Source organism: Quercus robur, chromosome 6, assembly GCF_932294415.1.
Source record: "Quercus robur chromosome 6, dhQueRobu3.1, whole genome shotgun sequence".
Classification (NCBI taxonomy): Eukaryota; Viridiplantae; Streptophyta; class Magnoliopsida; order Fagales; family Fagaceae; genus Quercus; species Quercus robur.
Genome location: NC_065539.1, coordinates 38,005,001 through 38,014,882, shown reverse-complemented (window position 1 = coordinate 38,014,882; position 9,882 = coordinate 38,005,001). Strand labels below are relative to the sequence as shown.

Genomic DNA, 9,882 nt, shown 5'->3' with positions numbered 1-9,882 from the left:
ACTCATTTCAAAGAAGAGTAGAGAAACTCTTGCTAGTTTTTGAACCTCAAATAGAATCTCAATTAGTTAAACTTAATTTGTAATTTTCTTTTTAAAAAGTAAGGAGAATTATTTATTAAATAAAATATTATGATATAGAAAATAACATAATACTTATTTTATTTATATTTAAATAAAAGAAACACCCCACTTAAAATTATTTTCTTAGATTTTAAATTGTGTTGGACGTTAGACCTCAAATTGAATTGAGGCCACTCTCAAATCTAACTATGGAGTGTGTCATTAGTTATTTTATGTAGACATCAAACAACATTCCTTTTTCGATTTTTTTTTTTTTTTCTTTTCTAGATGATTATGTTCTGCTAGTGTTTGTGTTTATAAAACAAAGAACACATAAAAACTTCAACATTAGAAAGCCCAAACAAACATACCATACCACAGGTTTCAATAAAATTTATACATAACACGAACAAAGTGCATGTCCATGTCCATGTTCATAAGCAAAGACATGTACGGAGTACATTAAGACATTAACATGAACACGTCCAACTAGCTGCAGCAACTGATGCATGCATAAACAGTAGTTGGAAGAGAGAGGATATTATCAATCACAGATCTTACTATTACACATTAAAACACAAACATGAGCCTAGCTTGCTAGGCGCACTCAGTTGGAGGTTGGAGGCTTGTGTTTTGGTGGTGGCTTGTGTGGTGGTTTGTAGCTGTCCTCCACAGCTGTAGGAGGCTTGTGTGGTGGTTTGTGGGGTGGTTTATGGTGATCAGCAAGAGCGTGAGTGGTGAGAAGCACCACTGCGAGAAGCAACAAAAGCAAGTGTTTGGTAGACATTTTGGGCTCTTCAAAGACTTAGAATTATGGTGTAAGAACTTGAGAAATTTGATGGCCTTTTATAATGGGCTTGGGCCTATGTTTGCATGCCACATGGTGTACATGTGAAATTATAGATTTTCCTTATGATTATTACACTTTTAGAGCATTTGCAGCAGTGGAGCTAAATAGCTATAATGCTATGTTAGCTCCACCAAAATACAAAAAACGGTCATGCAGTAGTGGAGGCATTCTTATAATTTTTAGCTGAATTGCTACTATGTACATCTATCTATAGATGTGCACTGTAGCAAATATCTAAAAAATAATAATTTTTTATTCACCCCAGATTAAAATAACACTACTTTGTTTATTTTTTTCATTTCTTTTATTCTCATCTCACTGTGCTCTCTCTGTGTCACTCTCAAGCTCCCATCTGAAATTTCTCTCAAGCTCTCATCTCTCAAGCTCTCACCTCTCTAAAACTCCCAAGCTCACTCTCACCATCTCACCTGAAACTCACCATCTCTCAATCCATGGCCGGCCCTCCCCACCATCTCACCTAAAACTCAAGCTCAAACTCTCATCTCTCAAGCTCACTTTCTCAAACTCTCACCTCTATGTTTACCGCTGCCAGCCGACCCACCATCTCATTTGAAACTCAAGCTCTCAGACCCACGCCGTCCCAAGCCGCCCATCTCTCTCAACTCCGGTCTCTCAACTCCCACCGAAGCTCGACCCACCAACCGTCCCAGCCGCCAATCGCCTCAGACCCACTAACCGTCCCAGCCGCCAATCACCTCAAACCAACGCCGTCCCAGTCGCCCATCTCTCTCAGATCACCTCAGACCCACGTCGTCCCAGCCGATCCACTTCAGGTCAGTTGTCTCTATCATTTTTTAGTGAATTTTTTCATCTTTTCTTTTTGGATGAATTAGTGAATTATTTCATCTGGGTGTTCGTTGTTTTGGCTTAATTTTTCTAGGTTTATGTCATCATGCAATGTTATGGTGTTATTTTGTGGTGAAAAATGGTGTGTTGTCAACAAAATTTTTTTTTTTTTTAAAAAAAAAAAAAAAAAAAAAAACCTTTGTATACACTTGGTGTTATGTGAAAAATATAGCTATGTGATATGGTGTGTTGGCAGTTGGCACTATGTAGGATTGTTTGCGATGATGTTGAACTATGTGAGGTATGTGATTTTTGATTTAGCACTTTGGGATTTTTTTGCTGTTTTTACTGGGTATAACATCTGAATGGACAAAATGTATTTGTATTGGAATGTATTGGGAATTTTTTGTTTGCAGGAATTTGTTGTGTGGTTTTCTTATAATAAAAGTTCTTGTGATCTCTATAATTTGTGCAGGGAAGTTTACATTTTTTTTTGTCTCTATAATTTGTTGTGTTGCACAAAACCACAAAGAGAAGCACACAAAAAGGATTTCTTGTGGTCATTTTAATGAGATTAAGCTATATGTCAAATTAAGTATTTATGCATAATCATGTACTATTGTTATAATTCTAAGTGTTTTAAGTTTTGATATAAATGTTAGTTTGGGAATTTTCTGTGCAGGGAAGTTTATATTTTTTTTTCTAATTTTATGAAGTCACGTAGGGACATAGAGTTACGTAGAGACCTAACATATATCACGGGTATCATGAATGGGGATATAGAAATTGATTCACAATTTTTGGGAACATCTCAAAATACTCCTGTGTCAGTTTCTAATTCTCCACCTCCACCTCAAGTTGAAAATGCCTCTTCTACAAAAGGAAAATGGGGCTCTAACTTTAGTGTAGAGGAAGATAAACTCCTCATGGCAGCATGGCTCAATACTAGTGTTGATGCCATAAACAGTAATGAACAAACATAAAATACCTTTTGTCAAAAAGTTTGGGAATACTTCATGCAGTACAATATATCTTATACCACACGCACTGTTATCTCCTTGCTAAGTCGTTGGGGAGCGATTAGTGAAAAGACAAATAAGTTTGCCGGGTGTATGGCTCAAGTTAACGCACTTCATCAAATTGCTATAACTGAAGAAGATAAGGTATAAATTATATTGCAATAGTGTTAACATGTCCATTCACCAATAGTTTGAAGATATTAATCATGTTATATTTCTTTTAATTTTTTTTTAGATTACCAATGCGAAGGCTTTGTATTTAGAGATGCACAAGAAACCCTTTCTTCTTGACCATTGTTGGCTCATGTTAAAGGACCAACCAAATTTTGCCGATCCTAACAATGCTAGATCGAGATCATCCGTGCCTCCAACTCCGGAGTCAATATCTATTAGCGAAGGGGATTGTGGGTCCGGACTTGGTGACACTTCCAATTTTAAGAGACCTATTGGTAGGAAGGCCGAAAAGGTCATCTGAAAGAACAAAGCCACCAGAAAAGATGTAAGGGAATATTTGACCAAGAAATTGAAATTGATTGAGGATGTAACTCAGTTGGAAGAGGAAAAAATGTTTATTGAGAGGGAAAAACTTGCGATCGAGAAGGAAAGCAAGGAAGAAAAGCTTAAGATTGAGAAGGAAAGAATCATGATTGAGAAGAAAAAATTTGAGATGACAGAAAGGTTAGAGGAGGAGAGAATCATGATGATAGATACAAGTGGCTTGACTGGGACACAAAAAGCCTTTTATGAACAACTCCAAGAGAAAATCATGGCAAGATGAAGTTCACGTAATTAATGGGTTTGATTGTATTTTGGATGTAGCTTAGGCTTTTATGTATTTTGTAGTGGCTTATGTAGGCCTTAATGTATTTTGGTAGTAACTTATGTATTTTGTAGTGGCTTATGTCACTTGACTTTAATCTTAAACTAGATGTATGTATTTGTGTTGTGACTTGAAGTGCAATCTAACAAAGACTTTGAAGTGCAATCTTTTTTATCTTTTGTTAAGTTCCATTCGGTCTTGTGATAGGCATTAATATAATTCTTTGATCCAATGAAACTATTATTTGATCCACTATGAGTGTTACAGCCACTATGAGTGTCTATTATATATCTTGCTATTATATATCTTGTTGTTACAGCCACTATAAGTGTCTTTGATCCAATTATTTCTATTCATTGAACATTCTTAGTATCATATGCTTGGTTTTGAGATGATAGGTCTTAGAATAAATCTATGAACAATGAGCATTCATAGTATTTCCAAGTTGTTTTTTTTTTAGATGTATGTGTTTGTGTTGTGACTTGTGCGTGAATTGGTTATATTCATTTTGTTGTGGCTTATGTCACTTGATTTTAATCTTGCATCTATAGTAATAATTGATTTCCAATTGTCTTGAAGGTTGCATCCATGAATTACTATTTGTTTCGCAAGTTCCTTCTTGATGACTCAGATGAAGATGAGATAATTGAAGAACTTGTTATGGAAACATCACAACCTAAATGTCATCGTTCTATCCAACGTAATTATTTGGTAGGCCATGAGAGGCTTTTTCTTGATTATTTTGCTCCCACACCAATATATCCACCCGCTTTATTTCGTAGGAGATTTCGAATGAAACGTTCTCTTTTTCTCCATATTCAATCTAAAGTAGAAGCTCATGACTCTTACTTTGTCCAAAAAAGAAATAGTGCCAAAAAACTTGGTTTATCTTCATTACAAAAGATAATTGCTGCACTTAGAATGCTTGCGTATGGAGTATCAGGTGATTTGATAGATGAATATGTGCGGATTGGAGAAACTACTGCATTAGAAAGTTTGAAAAAATTTGTTACTGCGGTAATTGATGTTTTCTCTGAGGAATACTTGAGAAAGCCAAACAATGAAGACATTGCTAGACTGTTAGCTCACGGCGAACGCCAAGGTTTTCCAGATATGTTAGGTTCAATTGATTGCATGCATTGGAAGTGGAAAAATTGTCCATTTGCATGGAAAGGTCAATATTGTGGTCATATTCGTGAGCCTACTATTATTTTGGAGGCAGTAATATCATATGATCTTTGGAAATGACATGCATTTTTTGGGTTATCTGGGTCAAATAATGACATTAATGTGTTAAAGCGATCTCATGTATTTAATGAACTTGCCGAAGGACGTGCTCCTACAGTACATTACTCAATTAATGGTCATGACTACACAATGGGATATTACCTTACTGATGGCATATATCCAAAGTGGGCAACATTTGTGAAAACAATCCCAGCTCCACAAGGACAGAAGTATAAATTATTTGCAGCAGCCCAAGAGGCGTGTAGGAAGGATGTTGAGCGTGCATTTGGAGTGCTTCAAGCTTGTTTCGCAATTGTCCATGGACCTGCACGATTTTTCCATCTTGAAACACTCTAAAAGATCAAGAAAACGTGTATAATTCTTCATAACATGATTGTTGAAGATGAGCGGGATGATAATGAAGTGGTAAACTTGGATTATGAACAAAATGATGGAGTGGATAATCCTCCTTTGCAAGTGTCACGTGAACAAAGTGATGAATTTTTGTCATACATTGAGAGGCACGAACGCAATAGAGACCGAGAAATTCATTTTCAACTCCAGTCGGACCTTATTGAACATTTTTGGCAATTGCAAGGCGAGTCATAGGAACTTTCTTTTTTGTATGTTGAGAAGCATGAGTCATAGAAACTTGTGCAAGTGTGCAAATTTTATTGTAATTTGGTTTGAGTTATGTATGTGAGTAAATCTATGGACTACATTGTTCCTGCTATAATGTGTGTTCTATTTTATATATTTTCTTATAAAATTCCTCCATTTCATAGTTCACATTGTTCCAAGATTGCTTCCGGACAATTGAGACAATAATAGGCTATAATGATAATTGAGAAATTGTTTTAGTAAAAAAAAAAAAATGTATGAGTATAATTTGGGGTTAAAAAAATCACTTGTTAACACTATACGATTATTTCCTATCATGTGGTGGTGGCAGCGGTAGCGACAACAGTGGCAGTAAAAGAGTGGGCAGCAGTGGCGGCAGCGGCGATGGCAATGGTGGCGGCGGCAGTGGTAACGGTGGCGGTTGCAGGTGGTTGTGATTGTTGTTTATTGTAGTGGATATATTATTTTATTGTAGTGGATATATTATTTTATTGTGATATTTATATTATTTTATTGTATTAAAAGCTAAAATAGATCCACTGCTGCAGCATGTATGTAGGTAAAATAGATAAAGTAATTTTTTGTGGAGATAAAAAGTTAAATTTTTAGCTTCACTGCTGTAGATGCTCTTATGACGGAGTCCAATAGGAAACCACTCAGGTTTTTTATTTTTTTTTTATTTTTTTTTTTTATTTTTTTTTTTTTTTATGTAAAGTAACCCACAGATAAGTTGAAAAGTTAGACTATTAGCTATGGTTGCTACCGGGACAGGTAATTGGCCAAAAGTCATTATCAACTTTGGACATCATTTTTTGGGAATGTGGGATAACTCAGATTGAAACTATGGATCCTCAACCATAGAAAAATGGCTACTCAATTTGAATTTGTCTATGTTGTGGTCTAAAAGTGTTTTTTTCCTTTAATGAATGAATGAATTTTATTAAACCCAGATGATACATAAAAAGGAATAATGCACAATAAAATCGGCATTACAAACCGCATAAAAACACCAAATCAACATAGATAGCAGTTGTACCAAGGATGTCAATTCCGTATCGGAGGCCGTACCAGTTTGGCCATCGATACAATATATTTCGGATACCAGTCAATACCGGTGTACCGTTTCGGGTTTACCACTATTTTTTATATTTATAAATAAATAAATATATATATATATATATATATGTATGTGTTTGTGTATATATATATTATAATAAATATAAAAGTTTACCATAAAACATTTCCTCAATTCAGAACTAATTATTCATGGTTTTATACTTTAGTATCAATTAAAAGGGAAAAAAAAATTAAAAAAAATAAAATAGAAAGCTTAAAAGTTACCATTGCATACTAAGAAAACAAATAATACTAATAAGTTAATACAAATAAGTTACAATTCTATCCTAACAAAAATTCAAAAATTACAAAACTTTAAAAAAAAAAAAAAAAAAAAAAAATTCTGTACCGGCCGGTATTGCTCGAAATTGGCCGGTACGGCCGGTATTTTTTCCGGTACGAAACAGGAGGGTCGAGTGTACCGGATTGCTAGCCGGTACAGTATATTCCGGCCGGTACGGTACAGAATTGACAACCTTGAGTTGTACCCAATTTTGTAAAATATAATTTGAGCCTCAGTAATTAAAGTTTTTTTTTTTTTTTTTTGTAAAATACAGATGGACAGGTATAGGTGAATAATTCTTGCCTTATATAATATGATATCACTTCCTTATTAGTTGTTTTAATCGCATTTTATTTATCCAAAAAAAAAAAAATCTATAAACACAAGCCTCCACACCTTAATTAATTTCCCCATATGCCTTCCTTATCCACTAGCAATTTCCAAGAGAATTTATTATGATTTATATAGAACTATTGTGTAGCCCTGTGTTTATACACGAGTACAATTAAAAATAATCACAATTATATAATTCAAATTATATATATATATATATATATTAGAAGATGTTCAAATTATACATGGTATAATTTAAAATATGTAATAGTTTTAGACTTTTCAAATTTTAAACGTAGTAATTCACTTGCCACAAAAATTTAAAATTTAGATGGACATATGACAGAAAATTAGACTCCAATTGAAATCCAATTTAGAAATTAATTGGATTTGGACTCTTCGATTTTACACTTAATAATTCACTTGGCACAAAATCAAAAATAAAATAGGACCTGTGGCGCAAAATTGAGAATCTAATTGGATTTTTTTTAAGTTTTGGCTAGTCGAGGCGAAGTGTTTGTTAGTTCTCAACAATAGGAGTGGCATAGGCCCTAAATTTGATGGGCATCAAAGAACGTTAGATGTTATATATCTAACAAAAACCCTAATTGGAGCGACAAAAATCCTAAATTCGCTAATTGCTTTGATTTGGTTCTGTTCATGAGGAAAAAGAAAATAGTATCATTTGTATAAGGTTTTACTTCTTGGTGTTTTAGGAGCTCTTCTGAGCTCTTTTTGGATTTACCCTATTAATTGGGTTTTTCGATTAGGGCACAAGTGGCTTTGTATGATCAGTTTTAGGGTTTGGAACTTCTAGGAGATAAGCATATTAGGGGGATTTGATTTTGTAGGATAGACAATGTCGATTGCCAGTGTAGCACTTAGTCCAATGCTTGAAGAGTCTCTATGCTTTCATGGTAGTTTCACCAATCAGTATGGCCCATGCTCAAGCGAGTCAATCTTGGTCTACCTTGTTGTTGCCCCTTGTGTGTTATGGAGTTAGATTCAATTGCTTTGGTGAAGATAAGAATCTGGAACCACAAAGGTTTTTTTTTTTTTTTTTTTTTTTTTGTGAAGAAGCAGAAATTAGTTTCTGAAATATTTTCTTAAATAGATTGTGAAATCGGTGCATTTCATCCGTCTAAAATAAACCAAATCGAAGTGATTGCAATTAATGTGGTTTTTTTGGTTTTCACGTTTAATAACTCATTTGCACAAAGTGATGCATAATATAATTCCTATATATATAATTTAAATACTATTGATAGTCATTTTTATATTTTGTTAACTCTTTAAAAAAATTTGTAAGGATATTATTAGCTATAAAATGTAAATTGTCCATTTTTTTTTTTAATTATTGTGAAGCACTTTTTTTTTTCTTTTTTTTTACAATTCATTTATTCTAGAATTTTTGGTTTTTGTACTCAATAACTCACTTAGATGAATATTTATAATATGGTCCCATATTTGATTCTAAAATTAAGAACTAAAACTCTTTAAGAATAAATAATTTAGGACACATGGCACAAAATTGGAACTCTAATTTAGAATTCTAATTTGAGTTTCTCTCAGCTTCACCTATTATTATATATATAGATGTTGAAGTAATAGCATAGCTAAAGAGTTTGAAAAAAAATGTTAAAAAAAAAAATTGCCAAAGAGGATGAAAAATCAAATAGAAAATGCTGGATAGAGTTTTGTTGCTAAGAATTGAGGATCTGAGGTCCCACGGAAAAGCAAAAAATCAATTGAAACATACAAGAAAACTTAGAACAAAACAAGATTACAATTACATAGTTTAGCTAGGTCTACCTCCACAAGAAAAAACAAATATTGATGGTTTTTAGACCCCTTAAAAACACAATTGGATTAACCTAGGTAATTAGCCAAATTGTTACTTAGTCCAATTTAACAAATCTAGGTTATCACAATGACAACAATCATATCATGCATAGCAGTGGAAAGATAAATAACACAAATATATAATCACCCAGGAAACCAAACCGATAAAAACTTGGGGAGGATTTAACCTAGCTATCCTCAAGGTAAACTTGAATCCACTATCTTGAAAGAATCGAAGTTTATACAATAAGACTTACAAGCCTCCATGCTTGACTTCTTATTGCTACCCACCAGTAGAACTTACTGACACGACCACGTGCAAGCTCCGAATCCACGGACTCCTTCTTTCTTGGATTCACCACCAAATACAAGCACACCCGCTTGTGTTTCTTTAAGCTTCAATGGCAGCAACTGAGTTGATCATCAAGGTGTAGATAATATCTCCTCCTTGAAAACCCTAAGTTTGTGTAAAGGAAAGCTCCTCTAGATCTCACAAGAGATTTACACAAACAGCAATATAAGCAACACTAAAACGTGGCTAAGGTTTTCCTTTTATACTTAGGACAAATTAGAAAACCCTAAACATTTTAAACAAACTAGGGCTGAGTTGGAAATCTGCAGAAAAACGCATTCTGCTCGAGATTCGATCGATCAAGTCTAAACTTCGATCAATCGAGCCAGGCCGAAATGCATAGTAACTTCTACATCAGCTTGATTCCAACTTTACATAAACGATACAACTTTGAGCAAGTCTAAACACTACTAAACAATATTGCTTTGATCATGGTTTGCCAACAATACACATTAGAGTTCTAAATACATAAAAACCTAAGTCTTTAGAACCTAACAAATATGAATGATTGAGACAAATGTGCCTTATATTTAATTCCAATTGTAGGGGCGA

The 9,882-nt window shown here is 33.9% G+C and overlaps 1 protein-coding gene across 1 annotated transcript; it reads left to right on the top strand.

Moving 5' to 3' along the window:
• The first annotated feature begins 2,484 nt into the window (after positions 1 to 2,484).
• LOC126690155 (uncharacterized) lies at positions 2,485 to 5,140 on the top strand. The gene is made up of 6 exons (XM_050385286.1): positions 2,485 to 2,667; positions 2,740 to 2,880; positions 2,972 to 3,202; positions 3,287 to 3,505; positions 4,136 to 4,777; positions 4,856 to 5,140. The coding sequence occupies exons 1-6, from the start codon at positions 2,485 to 2,487 to the stop codon at positions 5,138 to 5,140; spliced, it is 1,701 nt and encodes a 566-aa protein (XP_050241243.1).
• The last annotated feature ends 4,742 nt before the right edge of the window (positions 5,141 to 9,882 follow it).